At 39.8% G+C, this 20,425-nt stretch overlaps 1 protein-coding gene and 1 long non-coding RNA gene across 2 annotated transcripts in view; one reads left to right on the top strand and one right to left on the bottom strand.

Annotated features, from left to right (window-relative positions):
• Positions 1-1,874: 1,874 nt before the first annotated feature.
• TMED8 (transmembrane p24 trafficking protein family member 8) overlaps positions 1,875-20,425 on the bottom strand; it is a 35,066-nt gene continuing 16,515 nt past the window's right edge. Inside the window, exons 3-6 of the mRNA XM_020986178.2 lie at positions 19,667-19,790; positions 17,663-17,795; positions 17,161-17,469; positions 1,875-11,634 (exon numbers count right to left, since the gene is read on the bottom strand). Of these exons, the coding sequence (XP_020841837.1) occupies positions 11,417-11,634; positions 17,161-17,469; positions 17,663-17,795; positions 19,667-19,790 (784 nt within the window). The 3' untranslated portion in view covers positions 1,875-11,416. The remainder of the gene's footprint in view (positions 11,635-17,160; positions 17,470-17,662; positions 17,796-19,666; positions 19,791-20,425) is intronic.
• On the top strand, positions 7,013-18,564 carry LOC144456350 (uncharacterized). The gene is made up of 2 exons (XR_013485436.1): positions 7,013-7,100; positions 17,620-18,564. It is a non-coding gene; the product is annotated as an uncharacterized LOC144456350 (long non-coding RNA).

The following is a 20,425-nucleotide window of genomic DNA, read 5'->3' as shown; positions in this document are numbered from 1 at the left end:
AGGAATTAGGAATTGCTAATCTTACAGATAAGTCTTCTACTATTAAAAAGATGTCAGGGATCCCACTATGTAACAACCTTGTTCAGTACTCAATTCCTACCAACAATTTTAAGCAGGTTGCAGGGACTACTCTCTGGCCACCTCAGTTGAGGAAGTTACAGAAGACCCAATATATAATCACAATGTATAGACTTGTGAGTCAAGAAGGAAAACAACACGATTGGCAGGGGAAACTAAGTCCTGAATTTCAGAGTTTTTTATAAATACTGCTTAATGAATCATGATGTCAGATCTTCATATGATGTATTTATCGCATACTTTTTTCTGTAATGACTTTTCTCTTAATTTTGAAGATGCTTTTGTTGAGCAAAAGGCTCTTTTCTATGTATAATTATAACCTTTATTTTGTCTCCACTGATCTCTTCCATTTGTTTGATAAAAATATTTCCTTTAGTTTGATCATTGTTGTATATTTAGACTATTTTCCAGTTAGCTGGTAAATGCATAAGATATGTATCAAAACCCATTTTTCATCATATAGTGATCCAGTTTTTATTCCATTCCTCAGTATTTTAAACATGAGTTTAAATGGCAATCTCTGACAGATACTAGCTTGTATTTCTAGCTTCTCTATTCTGTTCTATTTTTTTTTTCAGAGGAACTGATTTCAAATCCTGGCTCTGCCATGTACTTGTGTGACCTTGGGCAAGGTAATTTCTGGGTTTGTAAGGTCATCTATAAGATAAAGGCACTGGACTTCAAAGGCCTCTTACTGCTCTATGATCCTATGATCTATTTCTTTCTTTTTTCAGTAACAGTTTTAAGAAATAATTCTTGCTTCATTCTGATATCTAGAAGTGCCAGTCCCTGTTTTCAAATTTCTTTTTCATAGTTCATACTTGCCTATCTACTTTTCCATATACATTTAATACCTATCTAATTTTGTGAAATAGCCTTTTTGACTTTTTTTTTTTAGGCAACTGGGGTTAAGTGACTTGCCTAGGGTCACACAGCTAGTAAGTGTCAAGTGGTTGGTCTGAGGCTGGATTTGAATTCAGGTCCTCCTGACTTCAGGACGGTGCTCTATCCACTCTGCCACCTAGCTGCCCCTGCCTTTTGACTTTTTGAATGGTATTGCACTCAACCTGCAAACAAGTTTGGGAAGCATTAACATTTTTAATATATTGGTTCTAATCATTAGCAAAGGATATCCCTCTATTTGTTCAGTCCTCCCTTGACTTCTGTCAATTATTTTGAAGTTATCTTAATATAGATCTAGTCTTGATAAGTACAGTTGGCATATTTTAAAATAAGCATAATCATGTAGAACTCTATTACATTCCAAAATCTGCTCTTTCTAAACAGTTACACAAAAGCTAATTTAACTTCGACCCCCAGACTATAATCACTGTCATAAATACAAGTGTAGAAGAAAAAAAAACCTATTATTGTTACCTTCAAAAGTTTGCTCTTAAAAATATATTCCAGGGGCAGCTAGGTGATGCAGTATTTAGAGCACTGGCCCTGAAGTCAGGAGGACCTGAGTTCAAATCCAGCCTCAGACCAAACACTTGACACTTACTAGCTGTGTGACCCTGGGCAAGTCACTTAACCCCAACTGCCATACACACATACACACATACATACACACATACATACATACATACGTACACACATATATGTATATATGTACATATATGTGTGTATGTATGTATGTGTATACACACACACATATGTGTATATTCCAAAAATAATACCTTATTTGATCTTATATGATATCTCCCCTTCTTTCGCTCCTAAAAGACATTTAGGAAGAATGAAAGATAAGAGATCTGAAATCTCAATGAAGTTCACTATGATGTAAATCAAGAGTCTCAGGTGCATAGAGAGAAAGTTTATTTACGACAGGTTTTGGAACTTGGAAGACAAGAATTCACAAAGGCATCGCAAAACTGTCAAACAATATAAAAACACACAAACTAAGCTATTTAAGGGACTGTAGCACATAAGCTCATCTGCATGTTACAGCAACACATTCAATGCCACAGTTCGTTATTTTTAAGGAGAAAAAAACCTCACACAAAAAGGACACAAAAATTAAGTAGTTTGGTGCAGAGTGCTTTACATGGTTTGAAGTGACAAGATGATGCTTATTTTCTACTATCACGACAAATACTTATGAGTAAGAAGGAAACAATCTGACCAGACCAAATAACTTTTGTTCTTGAAGAAAAAGAAATTTTAAAGACTGAGACTGTTTCTTCTTCAAATCAGTTTCTGGAATGATAAACAATTACAACATTTTGCAGTAAAAATACCTGTCTTTGCAGCTGCTCTGTTCCTTCTTTAAAACTTATTAAGAAAATGTAGTTCTCATGATATAATTAACCAAAATTTAATATACTAGGAGGCACTAGGGAAATAAAGGACCAATGGTATGATCTGGTTTCTGGAAAATATTCAAATAACTGTTCCGGTCAACAGCTCCTCATGCCTATCTCTTCTAATGAAATTCTAGCTATCATTTTGGAGCAGATAGTGACTTTTTTCTGGGGACCTCAAAGCACTTCCCATCTTCATCTTCTCTCACAAGTATTTTTTGGAACAATGAGGGAAATATTAGACAGGCCCAGAACACCAAAGGAGGAACAGGGACATTGAAGTGCGAGAGTCAAAAGCCCATTATTTTAACCTCTAGCCTTTACTCTCTTCTCTAACACAATCAAATGAAAATTCAACTTGATGAAATGCCAATATACCCAGAGAAAATAACCCCAGCCAAAGATGAAAGCCAATAGCCAATCAGAGTATATACGGCAATAAAATAGGCGCCATAGAAGACTGCGTAATTTAGGGAAATGAGTAGCCTCTTTGTAGATAATTTTCAAGTTAAACCCTAATATAGTAATATTAGAGACTTTACCAGATGATTTCTGAGATCCCTTCTAACTCTCATTTTCTGATTCTACAACTGGCTACTGCAATGGCATTTAGCTGAAAAAAACTGTTCAAAACGACTGGAATAAAAGATACTTCCATCATGTGGCAGTATTATTGGCTCATGGATAAAACTGCATCTGAATTAAACTTTCAAGACTGTAAACCAGAACATGATTCTACCTTGACTCTCAGAGAATAAACATTTTCATAGGACTGTTCCCATTTATGATATTGGTCTAATAATCCACATAGGAAAAATCAAGTGGATGAAGAATGCACATAGACCAGATTATGACAACCAACTTGGATGCACAACCCAGAGATTAACTCCATGTGCGCGTGCACGTGTGTGTGTGTGTGTGTGTGTGTGTGTGTGTGTGTGTGTGTCTTGGACAGGTGCTGCTGATGGACAACAAAAAATGGGCCCAGAACAACAAACATAGCACATCTCTGTGTGAACTCAAGAGTCAATGCCAAAAAAGTACACATTTTTTGCATCAATATTTTTCTATGAATCACAGAACAAATACGGTTTTGGAAAAATCAAAGTAGCAGATGACCTGAAGAGTAATAGAAAGATTTACGTCATTTTACTTAGACCAAAGGGTGTTATCAACAATGATTTTTACACCAGAAGTATGGTGTAAAAAGACATGTGTGATGGGAAAAGGGATATGACAAACATGCAGCAAGAGTGAGGGACAAAGGTAAAGCCTGAGTTAAATTGCACTGGTATCCACAAAAACATTTAAAGACCCATAAGGAAAGAGCTGCCCATCTGCGTAGCTCTGCTATGGAATATCTATAAAAGAACAAAGATAAGACTCACTCAGGATTTCAAGGCATGAGGGGGCTATGCTTTGTTGGACCAGTGGGAGGAGTATCCACCACCAATAAAATCATGGAATCTTCAAAATAATTTCATATAGATCATTTCAGCTACAAGCAAGTTCCAGCCACCTTTAAAAGGAAACCCAGTGGGGTTTAATTAAGAAAATTTTTGTAAACAACTTTAGCTATATGTTTCCTATGGTATTCTGAATTACTAGGTAATATACAAACTCTAGTGCATATAAATAAGAAAGGGAGCCAGACTCAAAAAGCCTGACATGGCAGTCATGAAAATAAATCCCAGTTCACATATCCAAGGGCATAAAATAAGTCAAATATAAATAGGTAATAAAAGTTAAATAATGAACTCAAATCAGAACAACTTAAGGGCTAGGTTCTTGACTTTAGGTTTTGATTTATGTGTACAGAATGTTAAGGCTGCACTGGGAGCGAGTACAAAAAGGGGAGATCATGACCTTCATTAGATACGAACAAAGCAAGAACCCCTATTTCCTGACCAACCCCCTATTCCCAGAAGTTAGACTCTATCAGCACGCTGCAAGCTCCTAGGAGTTGATTCTCCGAATTGTCTCCTTTTTCTGTGTAGGGGTCTTACCCAGCAATGAAGAGAGATGCTTTGGTATCCTCTACAGTGGGATCCTGAGAGTTGCTGAAGAAATTCAGTCTGAAATATCAAATACAGTCAAGGGCTGGGGATGATGGGGGGGAAGGAACCTCAGGTGGGAGTTTGTCTTACATGACACTGCTCACCTTCACACAAGGTTACCAATAAGGCAGTTCCCAATTCAAAAGGTAAACAAGGCATCCAGCTGCCTGAACCTAGACTATAATCAATAATTTTCCAAAGCTCCACTTCCAACACGGAGCTACTCTATCTCCCTACTCCAATTACTTTCTCTTTTTAGCCACTCAGTCTGGACAAATGCCCATGGTTATTATGCTCTCAATTCCAAGTCATCTTATGAACAACTGAGGCCCCTATGGGGAAAAGACTTCTGCAAATCCTATTTCATAGACTAGAGCCATGGAGAAATTCAATACTACTGTTTCTTACTAGAGTCACAGAGAAGATGTTTCTCCTAAGGGCCCGGGGCAGGATCATGGCTAAAATGACCAACTTGCTATATTCCCTGTGCATGATATTTCATCTCCCATCTGTGCATTTACACAACTGGTATTACTCCCTATCCCCCATTCCTGGAATGCTCTCACTGGAATGACCCCCACCTCTTGGGACCCCCATATCCCTTCCAAGGGCTCAGGTCAAGCACTACCTCCTCCAAGAGGCCTTTTCCAATTGCCCCAGCTGCGAAGTCCTCAGTGTCCCTGTTCCTTACTTATGCATGTACACATTGTCTCCTCTAGTAGAACCTGAGGTCCTTGAGAACAAAGCTGTTTCCATCTTTGTCCTTGTATCTCCAGAGTTTAGCACCATGCCTGGTACACAGCAGGCACTTAATAAATGTTTGTTGAATTGCACAGAATATTCATTCTAATTTAGAATCATTGAAGTTCAAAATTGAAAGGAATTTTAGTGGTTTTCTAGTCCATCCCTTGCAATATCTTTTTACAACTAATCTTTTATTTTCTATGATGAATATTAACTTTTTCAATGATATTCTCAGATATTCAGCCTCTGCTTGGATACCTCCATTAATGGCGAATCCATTAACTGATAAAACATCCTATTCAACTTGACAGTTCTAATTGTTAGAAGGAAACCCCCCCTCTTTTTTTTTAATATTGAGCTGAAATCTGCCTCCCTATAACTTTTACCCAAGTCCCTCTGAAACCAAAGAAAACAATTCTAATCCTTCTTCCACAAGATGGCCCTTCAAATAGCTGAAGGCCAATTAATTACTATGTCTTCATTAAGTCTTTTCTCCTGAGGGCTAAATTATCTCCTGCTCCTTCCTCTTGTGATAACATTTAAAATCCCCTCATTATCTTGGTCATCTCACTCTGGATATGCTTGTCTTCCTTCAAATGCAGTGCTAGAATGACTTCAGATATGGTCTGAACAGACTTGGGCAAGGGGCTACATGGATGCTTAACACATATTTGGTCATCTGAAAACAGATCCTCCAGGTTTGTGATCATTACTTGAGAAAGGTTGCTAATACTTAGAACTACATATGATTGTTGATTTTTTCACATTAAATAATTTGAGAATTTGCTGCTGGGGGGACAGAATTTCTTTTTTCATCTTCCTCATGAGGTCTGGTGTAGACTGGTGCTTCTTTAATAATTAGATGGTTTCAGGTTTCTTAGGAAGCTTTGGGAGGATACACTTAGGTTGTGTACACACACAGGTGTACATGGTCCTCAAGTCCCCTTCAGTTCTACAATTCCTTAAATGTGGAAGAAATGAGCTAAGAGATCTAGGGATCTGAGGTATGCTTTCTGGAATACTGAAGAATATTCAAGTGTAGGGTCTGAAAAAACTCTGAGAAGGCAATTGATATATCTCTTTCTCTTGTTACATATAGTGCTATGTACATCATGGTACCTAACACTGTATCAGATGATAACAGTAACATTTATATTAGATGTTATCAGTACAACTCAGATGAGGCCAGTCAACAGTGAGCACAAGTTGCCATGGGAAAACATGTTCTAAAGGCTTTGGTCTCTTCTGCGATGTAGCTGTGAAAGGTCTGAACATTCCATTAGCCAGAATTTAAGAGTATACAATAATGCCAACCAACTGCTCTTTGCTACTTTCTAGTGACCAATCTTTTCTGAGGCCAAGGGAATCCCTCAAATGAAAACTCCATCCTCAAGTCAGCATTACATCTAATTAAGAAAAGGTAGTTCTTTGAGCTGATCCCTTTGGGTAGACAGCAAAGCGGGCTTGGGATTTTCTTAACAAGCACATTAAGACACACCTCCCCTTTCTCCACCTTCTTTTTAAGAAGGAATTCTAACATCTGACATGCAAACAGAAAATATGAGCAAAATGAAAATACTCAACAGCTTTGCTTTCTTCTGTCTCTATTTCTTGTTTCACTTCCTGCTGATTCCCTTTTCTCTTTCTCCTTTACAAGTGAATCGTACATCAGCATATGTTACAGCAAACAAATTTCTAGCCTCTGCCTTTCATCCCTCCAATACACACACACACTTCTATATCTACTAAAACTACAGTATCTCCAGGAACTTTGGGCTAACGGTAGAGAAATAATCCTACCTCACATCTGGAAACTAAGAATTTTGGTCCCACCTGCCTCTCCCATGAAGACATGAAACTGAGAGAGGTTCCCCTGGGAAACTGCTGTCTTTCCAGAATGACTGATGATGCACAAATGGTGAGTACCTTTACGTTTGTAAAGCTGTGTGATGTTTTTAGCTCTGGTGTTTCGGCCCTCAGTAGTTATAAAAGTAATTTTCAACTATAAGACAGTTTCATGTCAATGAACTCAGCTCATTTGTTTTGGAGGGTGTGGAGTTCTTTGAGTCTAATTTTTAAGATATGTCATTCATGAGAAAGAAGAACAGTGTAATGGACTGTCTGCCTTAGAATCAAGATAGGAAGACCAGGTAGCACTTCTGGCAGAGATACTGTGAGAGATAGTACAATGGGATTCCACAATCTCTAAGTGGCCCCTACAAGACTTTGAATCGAAGAACAGTAGCTTATCTGCATTGATAGAGGGAATTTCCTTAATGGGGAAAGCTCCTTATAATGTTGAAATCACAGGTAAGAACAAAAATTTTCAAAAAAAAAAAAAAGGGGCTGGGGGTGGCAAAAATAGCTTTTCAAAGACCTGAGTCGTTATTTCCCATCTTAATAAGCAAAAAGACTTTAAAAAACTTCATTAAATAAGCAAAAAGAAATATAATAGTATTCCAAGTTGTTATCTATTTCATTTTTTAAAGTATATTTGATCTCACAGTTGCATTAACGCTTCAGAATCCTGAAGACAAGTCAATAGGCAACTGGAATAAGAATGAAGTTCTTTCAAAGTTAGCTTCATTTATAATCACATGGTTCTTGTGAGGGTCAAATGAAATAATGTATGTAAAGTGCTTTGCAAAATTTAAAGCATTATTTAAGTATCAACTATTTTTATCATTCCGTGGGTATGATCAAAGTTAATACCGCAAGAATTATGGCCACAGGGATTGGGGAAGGGGGCAGACAGTCAAAGAAGGCCACTGAAGAACAATGATGAAGATCACAGCCTAGAGGCCTTTGTTGCAGTGTTGGCTATCAACAATACACTTTCTTAGTGGATGGACAATGGTAAGGTTTCAACTTAGTGTTTAAAAATCAACACTCTTAAAACTTCCTTTGTCTTTCTGAGCTTCAGTTTCTTCACTTCTAAAATGAGGAAGTAGAATTTTTGGCCAAGTCCTCACAAATGCAACCGGCCATACAGTGGCACAATTTAGACAGGTGCAAAACACATAGCAGCAATTGGGTACAACCCCAGAAAAGGCAAGAGGCATAATCCTTCCTTTGGCTACTATCATTCTCCCTCAACTGTTCTAGATAAATTGAAGGACCTGAAGATGTTTAGCCTAAAGAAAAGAAGGCTTAGGGAGAGACACTTAGGGAGAGTCTTCAAATATCTGAAGGACTGTCACATGGAAGAGGACACAACAAGCAGCAGCAGAAGCAGACAGAGAGAGATTTAAACTTGATGGAAAAGGAAAACTTCTTCACAGTAAGACCTGTTCATCCAAAAGAAGAGTAAGGAGAGAAAGTGGGTTTTCCCCACCCTGGAAGTCTTTAATCAGAGATCTGGTGATTCCTTATCAGTGATGTTGTAGATAGGACTTTTGATCAGCCACAGGGACTTAGTTGCCCCTGGAAGCCTCTCCACCTTTTAGATGCTTTAATTCTACAACTTTAATTTTTTTTGGAGAGAGATGAAGGAGGAGAAAAAGGAAAATCTTTTTTTCTTTTGTTTGCATTTTGGTTCAGTGAATTCAGACAGGGCTAGGGCAGCTCTTAGAAGTTGTCTAGGATGCTGAAATCCCAAGTAACACCTTTTCCTCAGTCTCGAATGATGTACAATTGAGAAATACAACCCAAGAATTTTTGTAGTAGGAAGTGAAAATACTTCATCTTAAGCTACTTTGGGCTGATGAGAAAATACAACTCAGGTTGTTTAGTACAACATCAGAATGGAAGGAGGTGTAACAAGGTAATTCTAGCAGTAGGCATGGCAGGAACAGGAACAAAGAGGTTATGGGAACATGATGCCCCCCAGGTATCCTCAACACAACAGATCTGGGTATCTAAAGAAAATGAAGAGCAGAGCTCTTTACAGCACAGAAATACGTGCTAATCTAAGCTAAGGAGGCTGCTCTTTCTCTCAAAAGTTCACTCCTGAAAGACTAAGCCTGAGAAAAAGATCTCTATACTGCTAAGGCATATCAACTCGAGTTCAGTCAAGAGTAAGCTGATCATTCAGCCGTCTCACCAGTTTGCCCACTGCTTAAAATGCCTTCCTCTCCTAATGAAGGGCAGTCACTCATTCACTTCGTTTGTCACCAGAGACATACTTAGACCTCTGCAAAATGCAGTGACTGATACACAAAGTAGTGGGCATGATGCAGCTTTGAGAAAAATCACATTATGGCCTTCCACCACACAGGAAACTATGAGGGCGGGGTTGTTCCCAGGAGGAACCAAAGGCACATGATGTCATCACATCCTTCATATACAATGATAATGCTACTAACCCACCATGAAAAGAATATATACTTCGGGTTATTTTTCCAGTAGGAAGGATGGATTTTTGATGAGTCAGGCATACAAACTACACGAGAGACTAAGGAAGAAGCCAAAGGAGAGCGTGGAGAAGGACTATTGTGGAGAAGGAACACCTGAAGGTGTTCAAAGGACTTTTGCAATCCAGAATACAACGAAAACTTTTATTAGCCTGTCAATCTTGGCATATTTGATTCCTTACAAAGAAACACACTCTTTCAAAGGCTGAGTTTTCCTTGAAGGAAATAGGGCACTACCTATTCCCTATACAAGTAGTAGATTTACCTTCCTCTCTCTCTCTCTTTGAAATGCCACCGACCTGACAGCAAGACTACTCACAAACAGCATTATTTTTTAACTCTATGGAAAAGGCTGCCCAAATGGCTCAGAACAAAAGGCAAGCCTCTAGAGTAACAGGTAAAAACTATTTCAAAGGTGAACTGAAATGCATTTTAAAAATAAATAACTTAATAAATAAATTGGTTTACTCCTTACAATGCTAAGACACTAACAGAATTGACAAAAGGAATGAGGCGGAAAAGGAGATAAAGGCAACAGACAAATCCTGGTTCTTCTATCCTTTCTCTGCCTAAGTACCACGTTGCTCTGGCAACAGCTAAAAGCACCACCTGATACCCTGTGGCACTCCTAGGATTTAAGGTTAATTGTGTGGGGAGGTGGAAGAGGGGAGAGACTGTCACCAGGGAAACAGGATTTGGCAGGGAAATGAACAAGTAACAAAATGAGCAGCAATCATAGAGCTCTATTATCACCTTTCCCTAAAAGACTTAAGAGGATCAAAGATGGCAAGCGGCAACTCCAGAAAACTCTCATTTGGTGAGCTTTTTGCATGAGTCTTAACAGGTAGGAAAACATTACAAAGAGAATTACCTGAATAGATTTCGCTGCATTTGGTTCTAAAGCAAATTCTCTAGCAACATTCACATTCTAGTAACAAAGAGGTGGTAGGAAGCTTGGCTTGTTCACGATAACCAGACTACGTTCTTCTTCATACAAAGACAGAGCCACACTTCGGTGTCAGGAAAGTGTGTTCTAGGATGGTAAAAGAGTCATTTGGTGCCTGATTGCCACTTCTTACCATATCTAACCACTTTTCTCTTTCTGCCGCAGTGGCCCTGGGTTAGGGTGACTGCTTATTGACAGAAGGAAGTGGTGGGAAATCTTTTCTTCTCGGGAGACTCTAAAAATACACTGGGTCTTAGAGATTACATTAAAAAATCTTTGCATTGGTAGCAAGTACACAGACTTAGCAGCTGAGGACTCGCCACAGGGAACAAGGCATAGTCCTCAAAGGGCAGTAAGGCCTCCTCAAACAGAAGAGCCAGGGCTAGGCTAACAACCAGAAATAGATTAGGAACATGGCAGTGGAAAGAGGCTGGGCAGAAGAATTCTTTCTCTTTAGCATCTCAGTTTCCTTTTATAAACATGAGCTTTCCCCTTCCTTAGTGATTTGGAAAGCCACAGGTGAAGAGGGCGGAGGTCCACTTCACAAATTTATACCAGCAAGGACGCTAGCAAATGCCGCAAATGGCATAAGGATTTGGGGAGAGGAAGCCACCCCCAGCTTAGTGGCATACCTTGTACGAAGCAAAAACAGAGACAAACAAAAAGACAATATCCCACTTCCTTTTAGATTCTCGCCTGATGACTTCACAGAGTGTTATCCCTGAAGTTTATATCAGGAGAAACTGTCCAAGTGTAACCTGTAAAAATGGTGGAAGGGGAAGAAGCTACTCCTAGGTCAACAGGCAGGCATGCCAGGCAGGCAAGTGCAAACTTCAGAAGCCTCACACTCAGCATTTAAGCAGGTTGTCCATAGAAAGCAAAAGGTGTCAGAAAAAAAAAATCCCCCCTTGCCCACCGACCTATGGCCTCAGCCCCTCAGCTGGTATAATATACATGGTAGTAGAGAGTTTTGTTGCGTAACAGTGAGTAGGAATTGTCAAATTTAAGCAGGTAGATGCCTTCTCCTGGGTAGTCATGACAACCAGCCTGTACATCTCGATGGCTATCTCTCCGATAAACCGGCATGATCTCCCCATAGCGATTCCGCAGAGAACTCTTGGAGCCCATCTCCACATCTCCAATTGGGACGAGTCCTACACGAGTAAAGCAGCAGAAAGGTTTGGCATTAGGTCAATGGGCAAGCAGAAGGGAAGGTCAAGACCCAAGTCTTGTCTCGAGAGACAAGGGGACAGACTTGTTAACACTTCAAGGTCCTTCATAGTCCTCAAAGTATATAAATAGTTCAGGATTACAGGGATAACACATTGTGACATTTAGCAAGAAAACATTAGTGTCTTTTGCACGGGACAGATGAAGGCTGGCTCTGAAGAAAAAAATACCCATAATAATTTAAGTTAATCATAAAATTTCAATTTTCCCTATTAGAACACAGTAGCATATGAAAGGATGTGGTTCTCTACTATTCAGGATGCCTGTAGATTTCCCAGCAGTCACGGACTCAATAGAAAAAAAATCTTACCCATGGCTACTTTAAAGAAAGCACGAGGGGAAAAGATTTTAGAGAGATGTTGGAAAATGAAGGAATTCTACTCATCTTATGGGTATAATTGGCTTGGTTCCAACTCTTATTATCATATTGAAACCACCACCTTGACCTCCCACACCACCTGGGTCAGCTTTAGATAAACAAAAGAGGAGACAACCCTAATGTTCTCACGTAAGTGTTTTCCAGTGTTTCTCTGGATACAAAAACGGCAACGTGTGATACTCAGTGTGAATCACAGAAGCTGGATAGGATATCTCATCGTGTATACAGTACAACTACCTCAGTGCATAGATGAAGAAACTCAGAGATAAAACAATTTGCCTCGGGGGTCACATTTTGAGCTAGTAGAAGAGTTAGGATCAGAGCCCCAATTACAAAACTCAGTCCAAGACTCCATTTTACCACTTGAGATACCATGGGGGAAAATTAGTGGTGTGGTTGAGTAGAGTACATATGAATTGAGGAGGCTGAATGTTTTAGCACCAAATTATTTTCTGGAGTTTTTTTGCTAGATTCGATCATGTACCACCTATCTATATCAGTTATATCAGTTCACCTGACTTCACCGACTTAAAATAAAAAAAGGATCTCTTTCTTCCTGCTTTCCACACTATATCAAGTTGCTTAGAGACAAGGTAAGGTCTAGTTCTGGAACTCTAAGGAGCTCAACCAATAGAAGAATTCCCAAACACAGGAGACTATGACTGAGCTAGTGTCAGAAGAATTAGAGGGTAAGGCTTCCCTAGCTACTCTTTACCCAGTGGATGGTAATAGCGATCTAATTACAGGGATAGAACCAGTGCTGTCCAGAGTTATCTCTCGACAGGGGACAACTCACCACAACCCAAACCAACCACCCTGGAGGAAGAATAAGATAACCCAATCCACACTCAGGCCAGACCAGTGGCTTCTGTTGGCTAGGAGGACCAATGCCCACTACCTAGCCCCACTTCACTAGCAGCACTGGGGAAACAGACCCAAGCCTGGCCCATTTGACCTTGCAATAGTCTTTAGAGACTAAATTTCTCTTCTCATCTGCTACCCACTACTATCCCTTTGCCTTCATTTGTTTCTTTCCCTATCCTTATACTGATCAATCATCAGCCATTTAGGAAAACCTGTCCCTATTATCTCCTCCCCATCTTCATTCCCCCTCCACCCTATTCCACACATATTCTACTTCAAGCCTCCCTACTCCTCCTACTGTGCCGTCAGGAATTACTGTCCCACAGTGAACAAACTCCCTTTCACCCTGAACCCCCTCCTTCCCTTTTCTTTCATGCTTTTCCATTGGCCCTGACTAAAACCTCTCCAATGACATTGCATCCCTTGCACTCCTGGCATTCTTTTTTGGCACTGGACGCACTTTCTCTCACACTCCTCAAGACATTGGTCCTAGAGGAGAAGCTGGAATACCTATTACTCTCCACTCTCATTTCCAGACTCTACCTTTACTTAACAATCTTTTCTCTTTTGCAGTTCCCTTGATCTAAAATTTCTACCCAATTTGTTTTTGTTTTTTGTCTGTATTTTCTTTCACAGCATGACTTACATGGAAATGTGTTTTGCATAACTACACACGTATAATCTATGTCAAATTGCTTGCCTTCTCAATGATGTGGGGAAAGGAGGGAGGGAGAGAATTTGGAATTCAAAATTTCAAAAAATAATTTTTATATTTAATTGGGAAAAATAAAATATTAAATTAAAAATGTAAATAAAAATAAAATAAAATTTCCACCCAATTTGAATTATGGTAGCTATAGCATATTGACACCCCCTCCCCCACATCATCCTCTCTCCTTATTCAAATCTTCAATTCCTGCTCTTGCCCAAGGTGGCTTTCATATAAATTTAGAATAATCTTCCCTCAAACTCCTTAAACCTTGTCTTCGCCCTCCTTAAATCTAACCAGTTACTCTTTCACTCAACCTCAACCACACACAGGGAATGGTCACATTCTCACTATTACCCATAATTATTCCATTTCCCTAATTCAATAACCTATCATATCCCACTGCTCTTTATGGTTCATCTTCTAAACCTATTTTTTGACCTCAAGACCTCCAGCCTCTCCACAATATTTTCTCAGACCTGTTCTGACTTCCCTTCCCTTCCTCTCCAATCTCAACCCAATAGTTAGCTATTTCAACTCTACACTGTCATGTTCTTGAATCCTTTGTCCCCTTCTAGCACCACTCTTCCCTTGCCAAATCTCAATCTTAGATGACTCTCACCACTGGCCTCCTCTACTCCTACTCAAGGGCTATTGAATGCAGCTGGAGGAAGTCTCACAACCACACTGACTGTGCACATTAAAAATTTCTGTTATTCACACTCACTGGACCCCCACTGCAGCAAGGCAGTCCACTTATTCTTCCCCAACTGATTCGCTATCTCACTCCCCACAGAAGCAATTTCAAAATGTCTCTCCCCCTCCTTCCCAGCTTGTCTCTTCATTGATAAATTTCTGACCATTCAACATGAGCTCATTCTTCTTCCACACAAGTTCCCTCTCCTTCCATTATCTTAATCTCAAAGGCCCTTGATATCATCTCCTACTCTTTCATTTCTTCCAGTAACTGACCAAGTGGTGGTCTTTCTCCTATCAAGGACAACCCTTGTAAAGGTGCACTTGACCCCTGTCTCCTCCTCTCTTCTCTAGAACATGGCATCAACCACTATTACCTATTCTTGAATCTTCAGCTATCCATAAACATCCACTTCCATTCCTACTACTTTCAAACACGCCCAAGGCTCCCTCAACCTTAAAAAACCTTTATTAGACTATACTATTCTCTTGTTATTATCCCATATCTCTCCTCTATTTTCAGCTAAATGCCTTGAAAAAGCTGTCCGCACTTGCTACCCCTACTGGCTTTCCTTTCAAACATTCCTCAAATCTTTGCAATCTGGCTTCTGACCTCATTGAGAAAACTGAAACTACCCTCTCCAAAGTTCCCAGTGATCTCTTAATTACTAAATCTGATGGTCTTTTTGTAGTCCTAATCCTTCTCAGCCTATAAATTTCATTTAACACAATCCTTTTTGAATACTTTCTCTTCTCTTGGTTTTTGTGACACTTCTTTCTCCTGGTTTATCTTGTATTTGTCTGACCACTTTTTCTCAGTCTTCTTTGTTAGTTCATCATCCATAACACAGCTCCTAAATATACCAAGATTTTGTCCTAGGCCCTCTTCTTTCTATATGCTCTCTCTGGGTAAGCTCATCGACTCTCATGAGTTGAGCTATCATATAACCAGACCTAATCTCAACTTCCGTCCTGCATCACCAATTAAATATTGGATATTTCAACCCGGACATCCAAGAGACAATTTAAACTCCACGTGTCCGAAACCAAACTCCTTATCTTTCCCCCTAAACCCTTCCCTCTTCCAAGCATTCCTACTTCTGTCAAATATGCCACCATCCTTCAAGTCTCTCAAGTTCATAACCTTGGCATTGTCTTCAATATCTCACTACCCCTCACCCCACATACCCAGACCTATGCCGATTATTTCCATTTCTACCTTCACCACGTCTCTCACATCTGACTCTTTATCTCCAATTACACAGCTATCATCTTAGTTCAGGCCCTCATCATCTCTCACCTAGATTATTACAGCAGCTTCCAAACTGGCTGCTCTGCCTCAAGTCTCCCATTGCTCCTATCTATCTTAAAAGCTTTTACCAAAGTAGTTTTACTTACATGTTGATCTCACTGTGTGACTATGCAATCAATCAACTCCATGGGCTTCCTATTGCCTCTAGGACCAAAAAATATAAACTCTTCTGTTTAGCTTTTAAAGCCCTACACAAATGGGTTTCAGTCCATCTTTCCAGTCTCACTGGATATTTCTCTTCCTCTCACACTCAGCAACACAGCCAAACTGGCTTTTCCTCTGCTCCTCACACAAGACACTCCATCTCTTATCTCCATGCCTTTGTGCTGGCTCTCCTCCATGCACGACATGAACTACCTCCTTACCTCTGCCTTACAAAATCCTTTTTTTCTTTGAAGATGCAGCACCAGCATCATCTTCATGAAGTTCTTCCCGAGCCCCTCCTGCAACTGCTAGTATCCTCCCTCCAAAACTACAGTTGATAACTCTGTCAATATTTATATTTATTCACTTGAAATTTAGGCTGTATATAGTTTCATATTTCCTCAATGTCTCCTTCATTAGAACTTAAGCTCTTTGCAAGCAGGAACGGTTTCATTCTTTGTACTTGTAAACCAAGCAACTAACACGGTATCTGGTACAGAGTGGGCATTTAATATACTTGTTGACTGACTGATTGGTCTGCAATACTGGACAAGACAGAGAACAGGAGCCAAAAGGTCTCAGAGAAGAATACCTGGGAAAATACGGACAAAATGGACCCATCAATCCATCAATCACACTTTAACGATGGTACAACAACCGGAATAGAACTAGCAGCAACTGTTTAACTCCCAGAGAAGGGAATGAAATAATCCAGTCAGCTGTGGAAGTTCAGAGGAATGTAGGCCAATGGAATGTAATCACGCAACTTGGAACTAGTCCAGGGCTTTGGGATAAACACCCTTTGACCAAGGAATTCCAAAGAACAGTGGAACCACACTCAAACAGAAATGGGAGGGCATTTAAAGCATACATAAGGATTCCTGAGGGCCGCATACTAAGCAAACCACACATTAACATTATCTATATTCTTGTGTATTTTGATTTGTTTTGTTAAGCATTTCTGAGGCACATTTTGATCTGCTGCTGGCCACACTCAGGAGTGTTACGGGTCATGCGTTTGATGCTCCTGCCATACAACACCAATTTTATTTCTGATCTGAAACATATTGCCTAGCTTTCCCCAATGAGCATGGTCCTTGGGCCTGGCTCAGTCCTTATTTAGAGGGAACAATGTCCCTAAATGAAGCGCCAACACTAATTCCACCTGAGGGTTCTCTTAGAAACTACCTTAGACCTTTAGCTCACAAGACCAAATGGAATTCTATGACTGGCTTGAGGGAATATGACAGAGGCACGATGTAGCCATCTTAGAATAAGAAGAACCTGCTATAGCTCAGGATTAAAAAGGTAGGGGAAATTGCAAACAAGGTTGGTGTCATACTTGCCTTCAATCCCTCCCTCCCCGTCCTCTTCATCATCCTCATCCTCATCACTGGACTCACTGACATGCACAGTGACAGCAGTGTTGGTTACAGGGGTCCAGTCAAAATAGACACCAAAGCCAATGTCATAATTATCAGTGGCAAATTCCCAAAAGAGGCGCTTCCCGTCAGGGTGGGTGGGCACACGTACTGTTACTACCTCACCCCGCTTCACCACCAGCCGAGAATTCTTCACCTTGCTCATCTTGGTTTTGAATTCCTTCATCTTGGCAAAGGTCCATATGGATGGAGGAGACAGAGGAGGTGTTGAGACTGAAAGAAACAGAAAGTTTATCATAGGGGGAGGGGACACTTAGGAAAAGCTAGACAGACCTGGCAGTTTACTTATGGAAGCATGGCGGTAGGAAAGCATTTTTCCTATCCAATTCTTTGACCTTGTCATCTCTCTTTTTTTTTTTAAAGAGCCCATGCAAAGACAAACCACTTCTCTGTCCCAAGATCTCACCTCTTCTCTGTTCTCCGAGGAGATCTGCAGACTCCAATTCAGTTGAGAGGACATCCACAGTTCCTGTGTCTCCTGTGTCTGACTGGATCATAACCACGTCTCCTGATCCTTTTGGTGCTTGGTATTTGCCCACCTGAACAACAGATTCCTGGTTGAAGGGCATGCCCCAGAGGTCCTTATTAAGCATTTTTTGCCCTGAATAGTTCAAAAAGCTTCCAGCCAAAAGACAGCTTCACCCTAACATTGGCATCAGTGATGAAAACATTTCCTGCTTCAAAACCTAATATCCTATTTAACCTTGTTCCTTTCCTCTTCTCTCAATGACCAGACTTCACTCAATTTCTTCTGGCCTCCTCCTCTTCCTAGTTGTTAGATTCTTATCTCAAAGATTTCTCCTTACTCCTTCATCTGCCTTTCAAAACTTACCCAACTCCACACTTTCTAAAAATCTTTGCCCACAACTGTGATCATATTCACATTTTCTTTTGCATTAAATTTCTGCAACCTACTCTAAATTTCTTACTTCTCATCCTGCAGAGGCACCTCCCTGACTATTTTCATCTGTTCTCATGCCACCTGGGACTTAACTCTCCCTCCCACTGTGCCATGAATTCCCCTCCTACTTTCCCTATTCACCTCCCACCTTCCAGGTAACTGTCAATTAATACTTCACAAAAGCACTGTACAAATACACAAAACAAACACTCTCTTCTCTGTACCACCTGGCTTTTTGGTTCCATGTTTGAATTGTGTGGCCTGTTTACCTTCTCAGCACCCTGAGGTAGGAATTGTTCTCTATTTTATTCAGCCCTAATAGTGCTCTGCAAATAATTATAATCTAATCACCGACACCAAGAACAGAGGGCTGGCTTTATATTAAAACACCGTTTTTGCTTCCAGAAGCCTGACTTGTAATTTACAGTCCAAATGTAGTCAGCTTTGTCTTCTTAGATTCAAAGCCCTCTCCAACTCACGTCACCGGTTCATAATCTAATCTTGGATGTTTCCTTCAGATCATTGTTCTCCCTAAGAGAGGTGTGTTATTATTCCCTGGCTCCTTCTCCTGGTAGCAGTTAGTTTAACAGAAATGCTATACCTACTGGCAAAAGGACAGAATACATCACAAAGAAACTGGCAAGAGCATCAGAGGTTCTAATACTTTCATTTACAAGTAGTGCAATTGTGAACAGGTGGAAACAGATCTAGTTTGTAATCCTTTTCTACAGTTTTCTCACAGGAGTATGTTTGCAGTGATAAATTGTTCCAACTGTCCCTGTGTGTATGTGTAAGCCAGACCCCTTGAGGTGGTGTTCAAAATGAGCCTTCTCTTCTCCCAAAGGAATATTTTTTTATTTGTCTCTTTAATACTTCTTCTAACCCTAACAGAATGAGGAGTTCTGCTACTAGTATCATTCCCCTGAAATCTTAACCAGAAACTTTAAGGAGATGTACATTTTTTTTTTAAGTGGGGAAGGGAAAGACAAAAAAACACAACCCAGTGATAAAGACATCATAGTGGAATAGAAAGAACATAGAATTTGGAGTCAGAAGAACTGGTTTTGGGTGTTGGTTCCATTATGTACCACCTATGGAGCTGTAAGGTTACTTTTCATCTCTGTGCTTTAATTTCCTCACCCATAAAATGAAGGGGTACAACTAGAGGACTTCTAAAGTTCTCTTTTTCACTCAAAAGGGCTATGATTCTATACTTCTATCTGATTATTAATGAATTAATCTGATATTAAGGCAGTTTTAGGGAACATGGTATCATAATCTTATTCAATTCATTCATTATTGAAGCATGTAATGTGTTGGAACAGAGAGATGGAATTCTGTGAGATGAGCTAGAAATACAGATATGAAAAATTAGCCTTCTTAGTCCATAATTTCTGTTTCTACTTTTAATTCTCAAGTTATAAAACCAGACAAAACTTAAGAGGATAATTCCTAGACTGTGGTATCATAAATTCTCCCCTTTAAGACATGAGAATATATGCTCCTTACCTCTTTAAGAAGCTGGTCTCCTGACAGTGATTCCTGACCCATCAATGCCTGCTCCTCCAAAGCACCATCACCTTTTCCAGGATTTTCTGCTACATCCTCAGTCACAGAAGATACAATCTGTGGCCTCTCAGAAGAAGATAACACATGAATTCAAGGGCTCTCTGGAGAAACATGCACTTTGGAGCAACTTTTTGAAGAAGTCGGCATCTAAAGAATTCCCCTCTCAGCACTCGGTTCTGCTGCCTAGGGTATCCTTACGTTTGCAGCACTGTAGCTGACCAATCACTAAACTTTGGCTGACTAGAAAGTTTTGAAAACTAGGGCTCAGAGGCTGAAGAGGGCAAAGTACCTGTCTCCTAGGATCCATGCCAATCACCTCTACAGATGATAAACAAGAAAGAAAAGGAGGAATCTAAGTTGTTTCACTTTACACAAATGACATGGAGAGTCAGAGAAGGCACCTAACTCAAATCAGAACAGCCATTACTAAAACAAAAGTCATTTAAACTGATTAACAAACAAATCTATTTGTACTCAAGGGGCAAAGTCTTTATTATTTCTTTTTACCATAAAATAATCAAATGACCACAAAAAATATATGATGCCTCTTAAATCATATTGGGGAAATACCTACATTTTGGAGTCAGTTTGTTAAAAATACAAAATGGGATAAGTCCCTCAGTTTATTGATTATTTCCCTCAAATACCTAGAAAGGGGAATATTCAGTTTTATGTTTAAATATTTCCAGGATCTATTAT

Source organism: Phascolarctos cinereus, unplaced genomic scaffold, assembly GCF_003287225.1.
Source record: "Phascolarctos cinereus isolate Bilbo 61053 unplaced genomic scaffold, phaCin_HiC Scaffold_3;HRSCAF=262, whole genome shotgun sequence".
Classification (NCBI taxonomy): Eukaryota; Metazoa; Chordata; class Mammalia; order Diprotodontia; family Phascolarctidae; genus Phascolarctos; species Phascolarctos cinereus.
This window is presented reverse-complemented; position numbering and strand designations above follow the sequence as displayed.